Here is a 23,952-nt window from a genome sequence, read left to right on the forward strand (position 1 = left end):
ATGTGAAATTAGTGTTTGCACTGTAGCTCCTATAGCTATGCAAGTGTTGCTAATGTTGGTGAATTCCTGTCCCATTCCTTAATTACGTCTAATTCACTAAATTTATTGTTGATGTGTATGCCATTTGGACAAGTTACAATGTATATGTAAATGCTGGATAACAACTAGTATAGTCAATAAATTAGTGATTCCAACATCCAACAATTAATGAAAATGAACTCGATAACTTCGATAAATTGCCATGTCTGTGTGTGTTTGTTTCTTCGTGTCTCGCTTTCAAACAGGGTGCAAAAGAGTTCACTCTGTGCATTTCTCTCAGCACCTGAGCCTGATTATTTAAGAGCAGACTTAAATGAACAGAGTGAAACCTCTTTTGAGTGGGCTGAGGCAGGATCGCTGGCTTACACACACAGGATGCACGGACAGAGCCCTGCTCAAGCGCCGCAAAGTAACAAAAATTAGGAGGAAAAAAGATGATTGCCAAGCTGAATGTTAGTTTGGGAATATTTTAACTTCAAACCAAAGTGTCAACATGCGCTCAGCAACACAGACAAAAGTGCAGGTGTGCCAAATTTGTTGGAAAATACAGCAGCAAAAAACAACAACAAAAAAAACCAACCTGAACCATAGGCGCCGATCTACATTTCTGCTAGTGGCTGCTCGGTGTGTGTGTATTAAAAACAAAATAGACATTCAGCGAAGTTAATATCCCATATGATTTGTGGCTTTACTATTTTGTAAAACGCACCAAACTAGCCACAAAATTAACTACAACTAGATTGATTTTTCAAAAATTATTTTAAAGATTGAAAGTTGCCATCAATCCCACGTGGGTGCTCGGCATTGTCCGTGGGTGCTCGGGCCCCGAAGCACCCACGGGATCGGCGACTATGACCTGAACCAGTTTTTCCAAAGTGGGAAAAACTGCACTTCAAGATCAGTTAAATATTTATTAAAGTGCAATTTTTGCTAACAGATATTGATAGCCAATTTTATTTACGTTTGTTTACTTGTTTTGAATAATTAATTACCTTCCCTTTACAATAGTAAAAAAACAATTGAGAAATAAGTTTATTGCGTTTGAAAGGAACACTTGTGTTATTGTTATTATCATAGATTATTATCAAGTTAGTGCTTAATTTGGCCACAATATGACAATATTATTGTTTATCTGCAATCATTTCTGGAACAACAGCAAAATATATTATCATCCAGTACCCCTTTTATGAGACCTCTGACACTACCAAAATAGTAGAATTCAGGACCAGTGATACCTTATCATATTAAAAGCCATGCAAATATGCCCCATCCTGGTGGTGAAAACTAAGCAGCTAACAGGATGCTTACTCTGTGCTTTCAAACACCATTGCTTTTATTTTCTTCTTTGCAATATTTCTGAAGTAATTTGGCGTGTAAATGTAACATTTTGGTCGTGTTAGCTTTGTTTAGCCATTTTGCAGCTATGAAATATGATAATACGCAAAATGATAATACAAGGGGGTTTTATTCTCGAGCACGCCGCCACTCCAGTGTGTATAAGTATGCCGTCGAGTGTGCTAGTACAAATTAAAAAATTAAAAATGACGGCTGGTGAATGAAACTCTGTGTCCTCATCTAACCAGGGTTCTCTCTCTGTCAGTGATGCTCCCTTGACAGTATCACTGTTCAGGAGGCATCCAGCGATATGTAGATCAGATAGAAGCACATCAGATTAGATCTCCTCCACTCCCCCAAGAGTTTCGCAAGTACGTTGTCACATTTCCCGCCGTCCTCCGGGACCTCGCTACGCTCTCAGTCTTAACTTCATGCTGCGTTTAGCCCCTCATTTGCCTTGTCAGACACAATTAGTTCACGGATGCTCGGCCGAGGTAGTCGCCCAACTTCTGTGGAATAAAACAAACCTCTTAATCACTAAAGATTGCCTTGTACTGAGGAAATAACTTGGAACTCCTTAACAGGCTTTTGTCAGAACCTGCCCCGCCTCTATAAAATGCTTCTTCTTAGGAGGAACTTCCTGTTGCTTATGTGGAATCCTTACGGGTAAACACAAAGCCATTAGGATAACAGGTCCAACTTTCTGACCACTCAAAGTAAAAAGTTTATTGCAGCCTTAAAGGGAAAGAAGAAAAAGAGATGCTTTTTCCATTTAGAACATCCTACCCTCGCAGCAATCTCCGACTACTCCCTCAAACAATCCCGCCCGCCAGGTGAGGGGGAGAAGACTAAAAGTACAAACTGCCTACCTTTGCAGATGTTATTTGGCATCCTCGGAAAAAGCGATCCATGAATTAGCGAGTCTTGCAGCGGCAATAACAGACCACATAGTTCATATTGGAAATGAACATTTAGAAGAGAGTGCATCCCTCAAGCAATGTTGTAGCTTTAAAGGAGGTTCCTAATACAGTGGAAACTGCTTAGGTCTACGTCGACGTACACGGTCGACCACGTTTGTCGACATCAAATTTGGGAAAGGTCAGGTTTATGTCGACATGTGTTGTAAAAGTGGCGCGAAACCATAACAGCATCAAATCAAATCGTGCTTACAGTGACTTCAAGCTCAGTGCAAATTAAGTGTCAAAATCAAAGAATGGCAGTATTAACCTGGAATCTATCAAAGCAACTAACAAAGTACACTCATTTATTTTTGTATTAATATTTTTGCAACAAATGGGTTCCACTGTGTTTTTCCTTAACCAAAACAATAGAAGCTGTCAATAATGTATTTGGAAAAGCACTGCTTTCGATTTGTGCAGGTGTATTTCACATTTCCATGCTTCAGTTTCAAAGAGTGTCCCCTATTTTCACACAGATACATGTGCACATGTGGGATGCATAGATCCTTACATTTCGATTTTCTGACAGCAAATAAGGAGGAGGGCTTTATTGATACGATGAAAATAACCACCTCCTCCTATACTAGGCTTGGACATGCAGAGGTCATCAGCACAATGATCTAGCTCGACTTTCGCTTGCAAAATCCCTGTAGGCTCAGTTGCCATGCACAATACACTGTTAGGTACACCTGCACAATCTAAGGCACGATAATAAAAATATATTTCCCAAATAACAGTAAAACTGGATTCAACAATATGTTAAGGTTAAAAACAGCATTGCATTAATAATAATGAGAGAACACATCCCCCGCGACCCCGATAGATGTACTGTATTGTAATTGTATGCATGTTCGACGTAACCTAATACCAATTTCTTGTACACTGTCGAAGAGCTGCAATAGAGGAGCCTTTGGTGGCTCATGGCAGCAGGCTGGCCATGGCACCCTCTGCACTGCGGTTAATTAAAGCTTTGTGTACAGCTCTGGATGTCTCCTATAATGAGAGTCTTGGCCGCCTGCCACCCCTCCACTGGGGGGAGAGAACGAGCGACTTAAAATCCATCAAACCGCTGCAACAGCGCCTCGTTAGCCTGCGCGCACGCAGAGGTAAAGGTGTAAATAAATGTTTGGCCAGCTTGCCAAAAGCCAAAGATGACATAAAAAAGGTCACTTTGTTGACATTCTTCATTTGCTACTCACTGCAGGCCGCCGTGCCATTAAACGCCACTTGGCATGCAGAGGCAGGACCGCCCCTTGCCGTGCAACCCACCAAACCCAAATTGGCTCTAAAGCACACGTGTCACATTTAATTTGACCGCGCTCAGACCGACAAACAGACAACATCATCAGAGCCTATATAAAAACAAACATCGATCCGCCTTGGTCTAGTCTGGAGGGCACCTTTCCCGCGTTTTATTCCCATGACAGAATAAATAGGTCACCCGGCGGTTGCGTATGCCATTTAAAGGTATTACTAATCCTTGCCACCCCCAACGCTGCCTCATAATCATAAGCCGCTTGTCAATATGGATTACTGCTGACTTTGTGACATGATCGCACTGCTTTGGGTGGAAAAACATCCTCACACACACAAAGTGCATGCTTTTTTTAAGCAACTTAAAGCAGGAGTAGGCTCTGTCATGTTCGGGAGTGCTCTTCAATTTCTCACTGGAGAGTGGTGCTACAGCGCCGGTGGGGGACGCAGTGCCCACCAGGGGCTGATTGCACGAAATGGAAGACCGTCCAGTCTGTCCTTTTACCAAGGACACCGCAGTAAATCGTCTTCTTTTCCTGTTAGTGTCTTTTCTTTCTTTTTTTTGTTTGCCTCACAGCTGATTTCACTCCTTTTGGTTCACCTCCACAAGATATTTCTGCCCATCTCCTGCATTTGTGACACTTTTTGTATCACTAATATATCATGAAGATGGTTTTATTAATCACTTAAAAATTAAGAAAATGTAAAACAAAACACTAACAATGAGAACATTTTCTGGTTTCGTCCACAATGGAAAAAAGTATTTATTTAAAGGGGAACTTCTCTTTTTCGCCTATCATTCACAATTCTTATGTGAGACAAGAACACATATTTTTCTTTTTTATTCATTCAAACTCCTGAATAAGAGCTAGCAAAAGTCAGCTAACAATGGAGGTAATGGGATTTGCTCTATCCCTCCTATAAAGCGTGCTAAAAAACATCCAAAAACATCCATCAACGTTTTATAAAAATGCTGTAAGTATACATGTACTGTACTAACAGGCATATTAATAACGTGTAATATTTACTTATTTTGGTCATCTTAAGCATACAGCAGCGCATTAATTTCACAGACACGTCACATGGTTCTCTATTTCCTTCAACAACTACTAATAATGACAGACTTCATTAGAGCCAACAACGACTACTTTGGGACAAATGATGATCCGGAACCGTATATTTTTGAGCCTGCATATAAGGCGGATGGGCTATGTAACCCAGGTGGAAAACCCTAGTCATCCCTGTATGGTTGTTTAAGCCAATAAGTTTGCGATACGTATGACATCACAAGGTCACGTGGGTCAGCGAGACCAGTTGCGCACTTTCAAATATGTCGCTGTAGTCAGTGCTACAAGAAGCTGTGGGGAAGCCATACGAGAGCGTGCTGAGGAGCCTTCCACTGTGCCGTGAGTCCCTGTGAAGAAAGTGTTTAGTGTGGATACCAACCGCGGAACTGATTGATGGCGAGCTATGAAGGAGGCCTAGCCTAAAGAACATAAAGACTCGCACTTGTGCTGACGCATCACTTTCCTGCCAGGCCAGTAGGCAGCCCGCAAACCTCTCACCCCAATATCTCTCTATTCGCTCGCTCACCACTCACACTTAGCTTTCCCACTCACAAACGTCCAATGGTCACTCATCATTCATTCGATTGTTTTATTTATTCACTGTAAATATTTTGCACTGCAAATTGTATGTCATTTTCAATTTACTTCAATATATACAGTATGTGCTACCAGCAAAAACACTAAATTCAAATTCAGGCTCCTGCCTCTCCCTTCATTGGCTGAATTGTATCTTCTAAAACTAGCCTACAAATCCTTAATACTTTTGCAGTTGTGTAACACTTTTTAACAGCACTCTTGCTACAGCTACAAGACTAGTGATAAGCAGATCCAGCAAGTAGCACTATTGCAAACTGTGACCATAATAAAATGATCACTTACTGTACAATGTCTGCTCTTACTGAGATCCTGACTGATGTTGACATATTCTCGTTTAGATGAAGAATTAATCATAATGCTCATGCAAGTAAAAATACAAAAAGTGGGTGCAAACGAGCATCTTTTCATGTTTTTCTCACCATCTCCGGGTATAAGTTGATTGTCAAATTAACCAACAACTCAGTTTATGGCCACAACCTTCTATTATACAAGTCAGATGCATGATTTATATTTTAGAATTAACTTTGACCAACTCAGAGGCGATGCCACAACTCACCGGCTCATTATGTTCATAGCTGCATAAGCTAATAACCTCTCTGTTATCATGGCACCGCTAAAAGTAGTTCCTCGGCGTTAGCACTTGTAATAACTGTAGCGATTATACTTAGTTTATATGCAGGCAGAGGTGGGTAGTAACGCACTACATTTACTCCGTTACATCTACTTGAGTAACTTTTGGGATAAATTGTACTTCTAAGAGTAGTTTTAATGAAACTTACTTTTACTTTTACTTGAGTATATTTATAGAGAAGAAACGCTACTTTTACTCCGCTACTTTTATATACATTCAGCTCGCTACTCGCTACTAATTTTTATCGATCTGTTAATGCACGCTTTGTTTGTTTTGGTCTGTCAGACAGACCTTCAAAGTGCCTGCCTTACTGGTGACGTTTCACTCTGTTCCACCAATAAAATGCAGTCACTAGTGACGTTTGACTCCGTTCCACCAATCAAATGCAGTCACTGGTGACGTTGGACCAATCAAACAGAGCCAGGCGGTCACATGACCTGACTTAAACAAGTTGAAAAACTTATTGGGGTGTTACCATTTAGTGGTCAATTGTACGGAATAAGTACTGTACTGTGCAATCTACTAATACAAGTTTCAATCAATCAATCAAAAGTGTGAAGGAAAAAAGACACGTTTTTATTTCAACCGTACATCCCGTCAAAAGCCTAAAGACTGACTGCACAGTTCCTGTCTTCACAATAAAAGTGCCGCTCCATCGCGCCTGCACTTACAAAATAAGAGTCTCCGAAAGCCAGCGCAAACAAGCTAGCAAGCTACGGAATTTGCCGCCAATGTATTTCTTGTAAAGTGTGTGAAAACGAATATGGAAGCTGGACAAATAAAATGCCAAAAACCAACCACTTTCATGTGGTATTAGACAGAAAGGAGGAACTTTTCTTCTCCTCCATTTGAAAACGTGGACGTTACCAGCACTACTGTCTGATTACAATCAATGCAAGTCATCAGAATCAGGTAACACACCAACTTATATTCTTGTCTTCATGAAAGAAAGGAATCCGTATGTTAAACATGCATGTATATTCATTAAAACACCTTTAACATGTAAACAAAAACGGCAAACTAAATAAATATAAATGATATACTGTATATATCAATTTATGTGTATATAAATATATATATATATATATATATATATATATATATATATATATATATATATGATATGTGTGTGTATGTTACTCATCAGTTACTCAGTACTTGAGTAGTTTTTTCACAACATACTTTTTACTTTTACTCAAGTAAATATTTGGGTGACTACTCATTACTTTTACTTGAGTAATAAATCTCTAAAGTAACAGTACTCTTACTTGAGTACAATTTCTGGCTACTCTACCCACCTCTGTATGCAGGTCACAAGATGTAAATGGATTATTGTTGGCTGTTTTAGGATTAGCTTTTAGAGGGCTTTATGGACGCAATCGATGACTTCTTTTAGCTGCACTGTTACCAACCTCGTACTTGCCGTATATTACAAATTAGAATGCATAAAAAATAAATTCCAAAAAAGTCCAGTTCCCCTTTAAATAATCCTGCAGAATTAATGCTAATAATGTTTGTTGTTCGTTACATGTATTGGTTGTCAGATTTATAAGTATACGGTGTATCAAGTTCCCACACAGCACACAATAAATGTGGAAGTGTAACTGCCCATAGTCTACTCAGTAAACAAATACAGCGCCGTGTGTCATGGCTGTAGTGATAGTGCCAAGGAGAAGTCAGAGCTTGAAATCCCTCTAACGTTGTTAAAGTCTCCTGTTTGGGAACACCTGGCCTTGCAGGTGAAATACGTGAACTTTCTCTCTCATTTATTGAATTGGGATAGTGCACATTAATCAACACTTGAATAAACAGTGTAAATGCGCCAGACTTAGTATAAATGCACATTTTCAGCCGTAGTCCCAAGGCAGGTTTCTAAACTGACAAAGACATGTGGATAAAATGAAAGCAGTGCGCTGCCATTGTTGAGTAGAGATGGGAAACGAGGCTACAAGCCAAAACTATTATTGCTGCACTTATTTTTTTTTACTAAAAATAAAATTATTCACCCTGTTCAAACTATTACCAATACACTTGTCTGCATTGTTGCCCTTTCCAAAAAATATTCGTAGAATTACCTCTCCAATAAGTTTTTTTTTGAAATTTTTCATGTTTAATCGAAAAATCATTAAAATTATTGGCTTTGCGAAAAAAAATTATGTTTCGCCGTTGTTTTCCTTACTGTGCCTGAAGTGACCCGAACAGTGACTTTAAAACCGAGGTACTTACCGAACTGTAGTTATGGTGTACTTACTGTTTCTCGCCTGTTCTATCCCGAAGCAAGATAAGATGTGTGACAAGAGACAACAGCAATAATTAAAAGTCAAATGAATACTTTTCTGTAAATGAAAATTTTGTGACATATAATGTGTGGCTTGAGGCGCTAAATCCCTGGCGTCAAACTCAAGGCACTTTATTTTATGTGGTCGTCCACATGATTTAATTTAGCTCGCCAGGCTATTTTATGTGATGCGCCACATTATTTGATTGGGCCTCTCACGTCATTTTATGTGTTCCACTATGTCATTTAATGTGGCCCCACCATCATTTAAAAAAGCCTGCCAAGTCTTTTTTTTTTTTTGGTAACCAAAAATAAATACTGATATATTTGCTCTTTAACTTGACTTACAATTTCAAAAAAAAACTTTCCATCAATCTGCTAGTAGAAATTAACATAATCAAAAACAGTTGCCTATGCAAATTGTGTAACAAGGCTATTTTACGTTTATATTCAGATACATGTACTGTTACAAGCGACCTTCTTAGGGCAGCCACAATTGTATGTGGCCCTCAATAAAAATGAGTTTGACACCTCTGGTATAAATTATGTCAGGATGTGCAAATGGAACTTGTCAATGGAGCAGATTTACCTCTCAAGCCACAGTGCACGTACAAACTTTTACACACGCTCGCGTTAATCGATTTAATTTGTTTGACAACACTCAAGCAGATGCAGCCATATTTCTGCAGAGGAAGTCGTTAGCAGAGTAGAGTAACCTCCTCAGTTCATTGAAAGCTCATGCTAAGCTCAGAAAAAGGCTCCGCAAAGCAATCTTGGAAAGGTTTTGAGACGATTCATTTGTCTTTATTATTTTCCTTAATGTACCTGTGTTGAATGGCTAACATTCCAACATCAGCTGGGATGGCACAGTGCACAGCACAAGCCACGGCAAATAAATGAAAGAAAAACATTGTTTACTACCCTCAGATGAAAAGAATCTCTCATTTCAGAGCATCTATAAATATTAGCATCTCCCACTGGTGTTAGATGTCTTTCCCTCTTCCCTTATGTAGATTGATTATTCCATGGGAATTTTCTTTGCCTCATCCTCTATAATTAACTCACCAAGACCTCTTCCACCATATACTCCACATTGGCTGTGCTGCAAGGATGCAAATAAAAAAAAATAAAAAAGTGTAAAGACAAACCTGCAGCACTCCCCCACAAGTCCCGGTAACACATTAGTCCCTGGTTAGGCAGCTCGGCCTTAATCCATCCATCCATCCTGATGAAGGGTAATGAGCAGCCCTTGCTGAATTAAACACCCGCTCCCATTGAGACAGACCGAGGCTGACATTTTTTTTCCTCAGGCAGAGGTGCTTCATCATCCTGCTGCTCAGGTGTATTGGAGGTCAATAACGCCATCCCGGAGTTGTTCTAATGGGTTCCGGCTGCAAACCTTCAAGTGTCAGTCTTGACCCTCGAGGGCCCACTGCAGTCCACGTTGACTGTCAAATCATGCCACATTCTTTGTGGGGGAACAAGTGGAAACTGCAGCATACCAGGATCCAGTGGTCCCAAAAGTGTTACCATTACCAGGAATTACCAGAAATGTTCAATGTGGTTTAAAAAAGAAATGCTACGGTTCAGTTCTTCTCATTTCACATTTCCTTCATCGATCATTGCCAGTGTCAGACTCAAAAACAAAGAACAAGAAACATTAATCTTCCTTTTCGGAAAATAATCATTTTTGTAATGTCTGATCAACGCTGCGGTTGGTACTCCAAGAGATGGCTGCCAGAAAGGCGCAATAGAAATATATAAGGGTGGAACTATTCTTGTATTCATAAGTGTATTTTTGTGTACAGAAATTCAGTAAAGAGGCGAACCATGTGCCCACACAATACATATTAAGCGGGAGACAGGAAATAAAACTTCCCATAGTCACGGTCTAGTCCGTGAAAAAATACAGTGCATTCTTACTTTTGGCTAGTGGGAGTCATGCAGGCTAGCTACACTTCCAAGGAGAAGCCACAGGTGGAAAATCCTCACCTGTCGTTTTAGGTCTTTGTACTCAAAATTAACCGAAAACTGACTTTAAAACCGAGGTATACATAGTTACACCCCTAGAAATGGTGGCATGGCTCCGGTGTGACCTGAAGGATGGAAGTTAAATTCCCCACTTTCACGTGATGCTGTGTCATCACTAGGTAAATTAGGTAAAGGCTTTGAGTACTTTGTACTACAACATGTTTTGGCACCCATCTGCTGAAGTACCAGCCTTAGTCACTGTGGAGTACGTAGACCTTGGTGTTCCACTTCGCGTGTTTGTTACTTATCGGGCTCCTTCTTTTTCCATGTCGTCCTCCCTATCTGTCGCCCCCTCACATCTCATTCTTTCAGGCCGCCAGCTGACCATCTTCAACAGCCAGGCGTTCATCAAAATCGGGGGTGGGGAGAAGGGGCGGCACTTCCAGGGCCAGGTCTCGGGCTTGTACTACAACGGCCTGCAGGTGCTCAAGCTGGCCGCCGAGGGCGACCCAAACGTGCAGACGCAGGGAAACCTGCGGCTGGTGGGCGACGTGCCCTCGGTGCTCGCTACAGACACCACCTCCACCACCCCGCTGGCTGACATGTCCACCACCATCATGGAGACCACCACCACCATGGCCACCACCACCACCCGCAAACAGCGCTCGCCCACCATCAGGGACAGTGTCACGCAGGTAAGGTAATGTTCAGTTTTGATGGAGAGAGGTATTTAATGGCCCATATTATTATTATTATTATTCACCTATTTTAAATGCAAGGTCCCACAATAGTGTAATGGGAGTGTGCTGTTTAAAATCTAGCCTTGATGTCGTAATAGACAGTTTAAAAGTGGTTTTAATAAGCCCTACTGGAAACAGACCCAAAAGTTGATATTATTTAAAGGTAGTAAATACTACCAATATGCAGTAGCATTTACACACAGCAACTTTATATGAATGTCATGTTTGCTATTCTCTCTGAACCTGGAGTGAACCCTGCAGCAGCAACGTCTGCTGTTAATTGCTGGTTTGCATATGACGTTACGTCCGCTTTGCTTGGTCACGGTGTAATTCACATAATAGTCAGCAAGCTTGAGCCTAGCGTTAAATCAAGTGAGAGACGCGTTTGTAAATAAAGAGTTTGAACTGAAAATGCCACTTTGCTGAGCTGTTCCAAGCATTGAAAATATCGAGAGACAGGAAAGAGCTTTTAGTAGAGTCCCAACAGAAGTGGTTCATAAACTGAATAATGTCAGGGAAATGACGAAAATGCGTCAACAGAAACGGCTCTCAAAAATATCACTTTCGTCATCTTGTGTCTACAGCGGTAACTTAGTCAAAGGTTTGTTTGAACATTTGATTTGTTTGACAAACGTTCTGTCATACAATCGGGTTTATTATTTACTATATCGATAGTGTTGGAGAATAAAGCGTTAACTAAAGACAAGAGATTGCATTAGTTTGTTAGTGTTCTCTTAAGTTATGTTGTGGTTGCTATGCCTAAATATAACTGTGAAGACCTTAGACTTAGACTTCCTTTTATTGTCATTCAAATTTGAACTTTACAGTACAGATAAGAACAACATTTTGTTGCATTACCGTATTTTTCGGACTATAAATCGCTCCGGAGTATAAGTCGCACCGGCCGAAAACGCATAATAAAAAAGGAAAAAAACATATATAAGTCGCACTGGAGTATAAGTTGCATTTTTTGGGGAAATGTATTTGATAAAACCCAACACCAAGAATAGACATTTGAAAGGCAATTTAAAATAAATAAAGAATAGTGAACAACAGGCTGAATAAGTATACGTTATATGAGGCATAAATAACCAACTGAGAACGTGCCTGGTATGTTAGCGTAACATATTATGGTAAGAGTCATTCAAATAACTATAACATATAGAACATGCTATACATTTACCAAACAATCTGTCACTCCTAATCGCTAAATCTGATGAAATCTTGTACGTCTAGTCTCTTACGTGAATGAGCTAAATAATATTATTTAATATTTTACGGTAATGTGTTAATAATTTCACACATAAGTTGCTCCTGAGTATAAGTCGCACCCCCGGCCAAACTATGAAAAAAACTGCGACTTACAGTCCGAAAAATACGGTAGTTTGATGTAGTGCAAAATAAAAGAGCAATATGGTGTAGACATAAATAAATAGATTACTGTACAGATAGATGTATTGCACTTGTGCATATGCAGCCACGTTTATGGATGTATGTTATATTGTCTTTATATTCCAGCGAGTTAATCCGTTTTTGATTGTGTACATAAACTAACGTCATGTTAAGTCCTAGTAATAAATATAAAGATCGTTAATCCAATCCACCGTGATTTTGTTGTCGATTTTCATAACAGAAGCTGAATGCTTAGAAGTTGTGCAGGAACGCAAAGTGCTTTATTTGACATGGATGACCACAAAAGCGCCTTTGGTGATATGTGTTAGTATGAAGGAAATATCCTTAATATTATTAATAAACTAAATTAAATATCTCCTTGGCTGTATCTTAATACAACTAAATAATGTTGGAAACCAAACATGGCTGCACAACAGGGAAATCGAGTGAAATAATGAGACAAAATATGAACTTCACACCATTAAAACAACTGCAGACATGAATTGTAGATGACAGACGAATATTTGAACCAGGAAATCATCTGCAAAATATCCTATTTCTCATTTGCGTGACGATTAGCATGGCACTCGGCAACATTAACGATCGGTAATGTCAATCAAATACATTACTTAGCAATGCATGAATAAATCTAACATTGTATTTCAGCGATTAATGCTTAATTTGTGGACCCCTCATATGTAAAGACGTAATGTGCATCCAATCTTTTCTTCTTTAAATCTTTGTTAGTGTCGAAGGAAGGGGGGTCGAGGTGAGCAGTAACGTCTACTTTGGTGATGATGAATGGTTTAAATCTTTCAAACTATATTTCTTAAAAGTGTATAAATCCACTCCATCCCATTTAAAGTATTTTTTAATGATGGCTTATATGTTTTCCTCTAAACTTTTCCAAATATGCCCAAATGTGCACTGATGCAGATAAATAAACAGTAGCCTAATGGGATTCTAGACCACCACCTGAAACCCGGAAGTGCCTCTCAGTCACATGATTGCAACCCAGCAATATTACAGGTAACGAATTGACACTGCCTGTTATGTTAACGCCTCATTGTAAAAGCTACTGTTACTAACTGTAAACATGAAATAAATGCTTGACAATTGCATTATGTGACGAGAGACGCCGTCTGACTGGCTCAGAGAAACCCCTCCGTCCGTTTGTCCGTCCGAGAGGTGGTCTCCAAAGCTGGAGACATTGTATACAGTACAGCAAGATTGCGAACAGTATCTTCCTGATAAAATAATAGTTAATTTACGTAGTTGATGGTTACAAAATTGCACAATGCACAGTTTCATTTGACTTGCTTGTATTTGTCACTGGCTGACGTAGTTTTATTTGCTCAAATTCCTTTTAAAAAGGAGAATTAAAATGTTCCATGACAAATTGTAAATGTAAAAACATTCATTACTTACAATATATGCAATAATTGATGTTGTATTTTGCTAATTTTGACAGAAAAATATGTTTATTATTAATATTATTATTATTATTATTTTAACGTTCTTTAAAAACATTATTTCCAGCCCCAGCATGGAGGAGCCATTGGCTGTGGGCCCCTTAAAACCTCACAGTTGTGATGTAACGCTCATGTTACTTATCAACTATACAAAGTTGATGCTAAATTACCTGTTTGTTGTCCTTTTTTAAGCTAAGACTCTATAAGAAAAAATAAATCCTAAAGCAGAATCGAAAATGGAATTGTACACAGAATATAATATCAGTACCCTTCTTTAGAAGGTGAACCTGATACTAGTTATTTATATATCTGTACAAACCACTGTTGGAGTTGCTGGCACCTGAATCCTGCATATCAATCATCAATACATTTTTTTAAATGAGCAAGTCAAACCAATTGTATGTACGTACGTAAGGCCAATTCACAACTAAAGTCCTCTCAAGGCACTTTACCTACGGAGCCGGTCGAGATCCACTCTACTCAACAACTTCCAAGCTAAGTTTATAACTCAATTTGCAACATTTTCTGTGTGACACATTATTTACTGGGATGTGTATTTAGGCATAAAACATGGTCTTTCTCCTCATTTCCTACCATATTCACCGTATACCGTATCCTTTGTCACATTTTTTGGTCTTTTTATTGAGGTTATCGTCACTTATTGTCAATCAATCAATCAATCAATCAAAGTTTATTTACATAGCCCTTAATCACAAGTGTCTCAAAGGGCTTCACAAGCCACAACGACATCCTCGGCTCAGATCCCACATCAGGGCAAGAAAATATTTAACCCATTGGGCGTAATGAGAAACCTTGGAGGGGACCGCAGATGTGGGGATCCCGTCCCTGGGCAACCGGTGCAATGGATGCCGAGTGGATACGGTTAATAATGTGAGAGTCCAGTCCATGGTCCACAGCAGCGGAACCTCTTGCATGTAGACACATTGCGACACGTTTCTTTTCATTCCTGTTGAAAATGTCACCACCTTTCTGCCTCTCACAGCTCTGTACATGTGCCTGTGTTCCAGTGTCTACGATTGATCAGGCAGGCGTTTGATTAGTTTATCCACCGAGCAGGAGGTTTGTGTATTGTTCAAGCATGGTATAAAGACACTAAAACTGAAAGTCTCTCCACACTGACATCTCACCAAAAAAGAAGCATACAGCAGCAAACAATTAATTTTTACAGTGTCTTTATTGTGACAGTGCTAAAACAGCCTTTTATTATTGAGACAGCAAGACATTTTTGAAAAGAGTGTTGAAAAACACTTCTAGGACCACATGTTGAGCCATTCTTAGACATGCACACAGTTGTATTATCCCTTTACCCATTGCACAAATTGCTGTTGCCAGGCAACGGTCCCAGCATTACAAAAGGTGTTTTGATGGATGCAGGCAGCAGTCACTCAGCAATTCAATATTTGAAAGAAAATGGCACTGGACTCATGAATGCGAGGGGTGTAACAACACAGCATAGCCACAGTTTTGTTTATTTAGGGTACAGTGAGGGTATAAGAATGTAAAACTGTAAATAGTTTTAATGATTTTTAAAATGAAAAATAAAAAAGTACTCATCCAAAAATACAATTTTTAAATGATTAAATTAAATCAATAATTTAAATATAAGATAAAATGCAATAGAGTTTTTTTGTTTTTTGAGAGGCGAAATGTAACAGTTTGAATGCTGATGTAATAAATTACATATTTCAAGACTGAGTGTTCCCAAACAAGATATTTTAAAGGGGATGCCTGATCATTTTGATCTACATTGGTCTAGATGATATTTATTGGATATGATTTGGTGTAAATTTTGCATAAATTTTGTTCCGCAGTCACATTTATAACCTGTTTTTCTAGTCTGCCTGCAAGATGTTTGATTCTGGAAGTGTTTTCATGCATGCATGAACCTTATGATTTGATGCTTTGGCACTTGTAGCCAACAATAAAACAACATTTATAAGTCAGAAAAGAGGAAAATCATAATAGGTGCCTTTTAAGGTGGAAAGTGGTGTGAGAACTTTGTACGCCTCTGTACCGTACCAAATATGTTGTACCAAAAAACATGTACTGTTACACATTTATAAATGTCAACCTAAATGTTATTTTCTTCTTGACTCTTCCCTCCTGTGTTTGTGTTCTTGCAGAATGTGGATGAAATTTTGGTAGCTTCTGCCGAATGTCCGAGTGATGATGAAGACTTGGAGGAGTGCGAGCCTGGAAATGGTGAGTTGACTCAAGGGGGGTGGGGTGGGGGGATAATGGGTTCTGTTGCTGGTTCTACTTTTGGTGTCAGAAGCAAAGTGTGGAGTGTTTAGACATACCTTTTGAGCTCGGTGTCAAGCTGTGCTACCCTCACTGTGCAACTTGGATTGGCCAGACGTGGACGCTTGAAGTTTAGTTTTTATTTTCTCTTTTGAATGAGGCAGGACAATTTGGCACACACCAGTCAAGAACTGTTCTGACCTGAGGTGGAACAGTAAATCCATACGTGGCTTGTTGCGTGACCACACAGTGTAAGCCGTGGAGCACACACGACATCTTTCTTCTTGGTATTCTAATCAACAAACTGCAGTGTCAAGCTCCGCCTTTTAGGTACCATGCAACTGTGTGTGGTACACAGGTGCAAAGCTGGCAAAAGGTGATGCCATTTTATTATGAGTAATAGTTTATGAATTGGAAAAAAGTGTGAAATCTTTTTGGCACCTGTATGATACCATACACCCATCATATTTTTCGGGAATTAACATTTGGTATGGTACAGAGGAATACATAGTGGTTAGGAACCCTACCACTGCAGATGGAAACCCAAGGTATGCGTGCTTAAAGTGACAATATAAATGTATAAAGATGTATTGGCACCTTACGCAATCAACATTTCTGGCGCGGAACATTCCGAACGGTAGAGAGGCTTACCGAGTTCCCACATTAAGTGAGGGAATGAGGATAACTGCTCATCTCTCAACTTCCATCCATCCATCCATTTGCTACCGCGTGACCCTTTTGGGGTCGCGGGGGGTGCTGGAGCCTATCTCAGCTGCAGTCGGGCGGAAGGCGGTGTACACCCTGCTCAACTTCTCAAATTAAAATTTAGCTACTGTGTGCACAAAGTAGCAATTAAATGAATGTGCTTCTAAGTGTTTTTAGCCTGTTTAAAACATTTTCTGGTTTTCCTAACTCAATATGAGTCCAAAGAAAGCAATGGACAAGAGATGTGTGGTTTGAAACATTTCGGAAGTATCCACAGCGTTGTCGACACTGCTTCCTCCCACCTCTGGTTTTTATTCCTAATCATCGTAGCGAACTGGCTGGTAAAGTTAAGGAATTTTGTGATTTCAAACTGTGAGTGCACCAGAGGGCTACTGACAGTGTGTGTGTTTTGGCAGGGCGGCTGCAAATGACAGTTCAGCAGGTTGTTGTTGTTGTTTTTCCTTTGTTAAATTGAAAGTTGATCCATGTTAGTTTGTTTGCTATACATTACTGTATAGCGTTTTATATTGTGTTTAAAGTGTCTAAACCTTTACTAAAATATGGACTTTTGTCAAGGCTGGAACCCATCATTCATGTTAACATTGTAGAACTATGAACATCGAGATGTGCTTCAATATGCAAACTATTCTCTTTACGAACCCTGTTTAAGACACAATTGAGTTCTTCAATCGAGGTTTCACTGTACAGTGCAGCCCAGCCTTTAACCAGCAAGTATATTGGCAAGTGATAGGGCCAAGGTAAAGTGAGAACATGAAAACCCTCTTTTGTTATTAAAGTGTCCTGTTTGGGAACACATGGCTACTTAGTGAAATACAAAAACAGATAAAGACAGGTTGATAAGAAAAAAGCAGTGTGCTGCCATTGTTTAGTATAAAAATATCTGGAACATTGATAATACTGAACATCTTACCCTTGGAGATACACGTGTGAGGAGAAACGGATAGAAAAGCTCAACATGTAGCATTCTCCTGTGGTTTTCTCCGTAGGCGGCTAAGACGGAAATAGAGACTCGGTTACCTCCTTATCGGAAGACAGAATTTTTATTTTTTTCCAAGGTGGATGCTACGGCCGGGCTTAATCTCCTGTGGAGAAGCTCAACTTACTCTCTTATATGCCCACACAGCCGGTGAGTGGCAGATAGGCTCACCTTTGTGCAGTGAGACAGCTGTCTCTCTCGCTTTCTCTTTGCCTTTGTGGATGTTTCTAAGTTTCTGTGGAGGAATAACAAACATGCTGCCTGTCGCGGCCTCTCGAAAGACACCTGGGAAGGGTGGAGGAGTAGGATCAACTTGACTGAGAACTGAATTAGGAGGAAAAACATTGTCCATATCTAGCGAGAGCCAACTGGCAACTACCTGTGGTGTTAATTATGTGTGTTGCAAAGGCAAAAATATGAAAGGAAGTAGAAAAGAGCTTGTTCCGCCCTTTGTTTCTATTCTTCTGTGAGAAGACTTTCTGCAAGATTGTGTTAGATTTCCCGCATTTGTGAGTCCAGGCGTTCCTAATTGTGGACCTCATGCCCAGAGGGAACTTTCTTGTACACTGCACAGACTGTTCCCAGAAATTGGGAACTTGAAGTTATCCAATAAGTCTCGGGAAGATGATGTATTTAGATTGAAGAGTGAGCTCAGGGGTGTAGCGAAACCCCTAAAATAATTAAGAGGTGTATGTTCATACTTGTCCATATACAGTACAGTAGTATGAAAATTGAGGACATGGTGTACTCTACTCCTGAACGGCTACACACAACAAGATGAACGTTTGTCAAAACATGCACCTCTGTTGTGCTACAGGTGCTATTATTTTTTTGCAGCGCTGTTATGAAACCCCAAAGTCGGATAGACTTGAGCTCTCAACTGTAACTTTTGGGCGTGTATAACTGCATCGCCACAACATTTGATTAACACCTATCAGGGACTGATGCGCACATGTCATAATATTTGGGCAAGATTGGTTGAACAACATGGCTGCCATCACAACATTTCTTTGCAAGATTTAGCATAATTGGCCATGATTTACTAATAATTTGTTGAATCATTATAAAACTTTGGTGATATCTGTATTTACAAATATAGTGGCTGCTGATAATTTATAGCCATTTAAAAATGAAATTGCAACACCCCTGGCTGCTGGGTAATTGACAGGGATTACTGCAGCCGCAGGTCCCTTAGACCCTGATTGCAAGTTTTGTTCAAGGTTTTAGCAGTCCAGCGATGCAAAAAAAATAAATAAAACGATGCCGGAGGAAGAAAAAAGCTCAAGGCGAATGCAAATAAGACCAAGCAGTGGTTTGCAATGAGGAGAATAAGCACACCTGTGGAGCAGAGAAGAAGCACTAAGCCTCATTAAAATGCAGCGTGGCAGAGAAGACTGTATAGGACGCAGGACTAAGAGAGGGAGATTCCCTCCTAGCCCAGCAGGCTAATTAAACTTTGACTTTGTTCGGCAGTTGTAATTACATCAGCCAATTAAAGCTTTGGCAAGGATCCTCCAGCGATGGTAATGAGTGGAGGGATGAGGCCTCGGAATTGGGCGGGATTAAAAAGATGAAGTCCATGCATGTACTTGGAAAACTCAGCTGATGCAGTTTTAGACAAATCTCACAGGCTATTTTTTTATTTGATCCTAGAAGCCCAGCTGACGGAAAGGAGCATTTTTTATCTAAACAGTTCCTACCTTAGGATGACCTCATCTCGCATACCTTCAAGCTACTTTATAAGTCCCAGGATGTTGGGAGGCGCTCTATCAGTTTTACTGTGAGAAGATGAGAGCTTTGAGGAGGCTCCTCAATAATTCATCTGATAATATATAGCATAGAGACAACCTGTGGATGCTCCTCTCATGTGAAAGAGAGCTATTGACTCTTCTATATGCCGCTCCATTCTTCAAAGATCAAATGTAGTGTGAAGTTGCCACTCTAAGAATAGAAAGAATAGGAATTTGTCAAGCACTGTGGGGACCCGCATGTTGATTTATGATAGGGGTGTAACTATACACATTTATAATCAGACACAGAACATTTAAAAATTAAAACATGTGCAAACTTGGTAGCGCACGCAGAGCTGATCTACTAAGGCCGTGCCCCTAGATTGCGTCTGTTAAATGAGCATAATAGCGTAATGCATTTAAGGCCTGATCTACTAAAATCCAAATACCACACGCTAAACAGCGTTTGCAACATTTTGTGTACTATTAGTGGGCGTGTTGCGTGTGATCAACTCAGACTGCATGTGCAATTGTGAAGTGGTGCAAACCGCTCTATTAAAATGAGATTTTTGCATGTACTACGCCGCTTTCACCACAAAGATCATCGAGACCGCTCTATTTAAATGAGATACTTTGCGTGTACAACGCCGCTTTCACCACAAAAATACTCTAAAGATATTTACTTCACATCCATGTTATCATGCTCCTATCTGCGGCATGTTGCTATGTTTTAAAACAAGCAACAGACATGTACCGCTTATTTACGGGCATGTTAGAAGCAGTGTATCTACAACTTTTCTTTTTTTTTTCTTTTTTTAGGGCACCTTGCTCATTGGAGAGGCTGGCACTAACTGCGAGTGTGTGCTCCAAATGCAAGAAAATGCTTAGTTTGCATAGTTTGCAAGTTTTTGTTCACATAGGAGATATGTTATTAATATATCTTCTATATGAATAAACAAACATCATTTTAAGATATGTTATTAATATATCTTCTATATGAATAAACAAACATCATTTTAAAAAAAACACCATTATCAACGCATCATTTGAATTCGTTTTAATCAGTCCCATAAGTCATCCAGCAGCTAAACAATTATAAAATATTATTGCTGAATAGACAATATGTTTTAATTATTTTTTTTGCACCACCCATAAATGTTGACAAGCATACGTAGGTAGCTGCAGCACAATCACTTCCTTTTTCAGTGCAGCGTGTGTGACTCTGTCAGTTTCGTTCACTTTTCAGGCATGCTAAAAAAAGATGCAAAATAGTGCTTGCAGTTGTATGTGCATCTTCTCCAGTATTGTGGGTGGTTTGATTATTAGCATCTAAGGAGTGCTTAAAAGGTGGCACAGATTGTGTGTTACATATTTCACAACATAGCAAAAGGCCACAGGCCATGGATGTGCAGGAAAATTATTTATTGCATGGTGACACGCAAAAACCTAATTTAAGTAGGCTGGTCTGCACCACTTTTGCACTTTGTATCAATTGCGCATGCAGTCTTAGTATATCACCCACAGAGAAAAGCCTCGCTTGGCCACTGACCGTGGCGGACAGCCGTCTGAAGGCAGGGCGGTCCTGGGAGAGGGTGAAAAGTTACGACAGGGGCCTGGTTGATGTCATCCGGGACGTCCAGGTCAGCCGAGGATGGCCACGTGGACGGCGCCAGCTTTTGTGTGGTGGGCTCGCGGATGACATAAGAGCCTGTTTGGCTGGTACTTCATCATCCATTCTTGCAACATTGCAGAGGAATCGCATCCTTCCCCTATTTATTTTGGATGCAATAGCAGTACAACAACCTACTTTTAGATAGTGGAACCACCTGATACAAAGGATTTTCCGGAGGCAGGTTCTGTGAAATGCATCAAGGCGGCTAGTCGTCTCTGTGTAAAGAGTCCAAGTTTCAGATCTGTACAGGAGCACTGGCACCACGCAGGAACTGAAAATGTGCATCTTTGTGGATGTTTTTATCTTCGCACTCCGCCAGACTCTTTGGAGGCGACTGAAAACGCCACAAGTCTGCTGCAGACGACATGCAACTTCAGGATCTGACGAGTAAGATCTGGCAATTTTGGATCCAAGATAAACAAAGTGGTCGACCGCTTCGACCGACTGGTTGTGGATGATAATGACCATCATTCACAAAACATCCACAAATAGCATGCGCAATTCTTTAATTTGCGTACACTATTTAGTACTTGTTATTTGATATCTTAGTAGATCAGACCCTCAGTAAGTTGCAGGTGTGTACCGATTTCCTACACTTGGCACGTGTCTACTCGATAAACAAATCCAGTGCAGCCCAGCCTTTGGCTAGCATGAATCATGGCTAGTGATAATGGCCACCATTCTCACATACGTTTCCCGATTTTTACCCGGACAACAATATTGCTACACCATCCTTCACTTGGCGCTGTTTCCGGTCGGACAATAATAACGGTTACACCTCGAAGTCTAGCGCAGCAATCAGAGCAGAAGAAGAAACATAATGTCTGCAGATGCGCGCGTTTGTAAAGAAGCGGGTGAATTTGCTTGTCATCATCAAGTGTCTTTGGCTCTTTGTGAGATGAGGCAGGGCTGCTGGCCCGTTATCATGACACAGTGCAACAAGTTAGCGCGTACAAGACATGTAGTAGCGTATATGGACAAAATGATGACAAAACCAAATGCCATCGCACGAGTGTGGGAATATTTCAGTTTTAACCTTTGGAACAAAATTAGCCTATCAACGAGGATTAGCCAGTTTGCCTAATGTGCGCAAATACAACAAACCTGCACGCCCACACAACCGGCCGACAATCCACACTCACTCCCCGTTTGGTGTACAAAGAATGTGCAAACAAAACTGGTGAAAAATAGTGTGCACTCACAGAAAGTGTGGTTAAATGTATCGCCAAAGACATGCTGCCATTTAATACTGTTAAACATTTCTAAAAATGCTTCAAACGTCTGACAGACATTTGTCAAGTTGTCATGTCATGTTGGTGTTTCTCACTGAGAATCTGTCAGACTTAAGTTTTGTTTGGCTTATAACCTGTTAATATATCTGCTTATACTGTAGTGTTTATATTGTTACTTTGCACTTTGGTTTAATAAGGTCCTAGCTTGATTGTCAGTTAGGTAATGTACAATTCTACTTCTGCCTACATGTTCAATAGTGAAGTGCAACTTTGTCAACACTATATTTAGCCATTATATCTATTGTTTTGCTTGTGTATATTTGAGAACCCCCTCTTTAACATATTCTATTGCTTTTGGTTGTGATTTTTATTCAAGAGAAAAATTTTGCGGACAAATAATATTCTAATGTTATTTGCTTTATTTAACGTGAAGATTTAAAAGTTGATTGGCAACACTAAATTGGCCCTAGTGTGTGAATGTGAGTGTGAATGTTGTCTGTCTATCTGTGTTGGCCCTGCGATGAGGTGGCGACTTGTCCAGGGTGTACCCCGCCTTCCGCCCGATTGTAGCTGAGATAGGCTCCAGCACCCCCCGCGACCCCGAAGGGAATAAGCGGTAGAAAATGGATGGATGGATGGATTTAAAAGTTGACATTTTAATTATAATGTTAAAATATACAAGAAATACAAGTTTATTGTATTTGAAAAGATATTCATGCATTATTATTATGTATTATAATTACATACAATTTGGTCTCAAAAATGTCAATAATATTATTTAAATATCACAGTAATTTGTAGGTCAAAATATCGTAGAGCAAAATTTGTTATCGGCTCGGGCCTATCTCAGACATGGCGAGTAAGAAGAGGAAATATGCGTGCAATTTCCAAAATGATTGGGAAAAAGAATTGAAATTCATCCAGCACAGCTCGAAGGGGAAGGGGAAAGCTGCCTGCAAATTTTGTAGATCCGACTTCTCCATTATACACGGTAGCCGAACAGATATAATCACACAACGGTCAGAGAACCACAAGGCTCACTGGTCACAGCCCAGCATTTGGAGAATGACCTTCAGCATTTTGCATTATGTATGTATTATTTTGAAAATTGATAAATTACAACTGTTTAGACAAAGGCTGGGCTGCACAGTATTTTTTGTTTACCGAGAAGACGCATAATGACGAGGCACGCTTTCTGTCCCTCACTTTGTGTGGGACGTCAGTCGGGGTGGTTGAAATCATGGATTCTTCGGTGCATCACGTATGGGATGAGGACGATTTTGCATCGATAGACAGACATCCACATATTGATTATTTATGTATGTTAAATAAAATGATACAGATAGTGTTAATGTTGTCTGTCTATCTGTGTTGGCCCTGCGATGAGGTGGCTACTTGTCTAGGGTGTACCCCGTCTTTCCCCCAGAATGCAGCTGAGATAGGCTCCAGCACCCCCCGCGATCCCGAAAGGGACAAGCGGTAGAAAATGGATGGATGGAAGGGTTCTAAAATGTGGATCTAGTGTAGAAACACCAACGTAATACACTGGCAGGAAGAGAGGCGAAGCCATGCTAACTGCTAAACTAGCTTGGATGAAAGTAGTGGAACACTTTTGAACC

At 40.1% G+C, this 23,952-nt stretch overlaps 1 protein-coding gene across 9 annotated transcripts in view; it reads left to right on the forward strand.

Annotated features, from left to right (window-relative positions):
• LOC133606397 (neurexin-2-like) overlaps window positions 1-23,952 on the forward strand; it is an 873,942-nt gene that overhangs the window by 841,282 nt on the left and 8,708 nt on the right. For all 9 annotated transcript variants that reach the window (XM_061960335.2, XM_061960334.2, XM_061960329.2 and 6 more), the window contains 2 exons: window positions 10,504-10,826; window positions 15,880-15,958. In XM_061960335.2, coding sequence (XP_061816319.1) covers window positions 10,504-10,826; window positions 15,880-15,958 — 402 coding nt within the window. The remainder of the gene's footprint in view (window positions 1-10,503; window positions 10,827-15,879; window positions 15,959-23,952) is intronic.

This window comes from Nerophis lumbriciformis, linkage group LG05 (assembly GCF_033978685.3).
Source record: "Nerophis lumbriciformis linkage group LG05, RoL_Nlum_v2.1, whole genome shotgun sequence".
NCBI classification, from domain to species: domain Eukaryota; kingdom Metazoa; phylum Chordata; class Actinopteri; order Syngnathiformes; family Syngnathidae; genus Nerophis; species Nerophis lumbriciformis.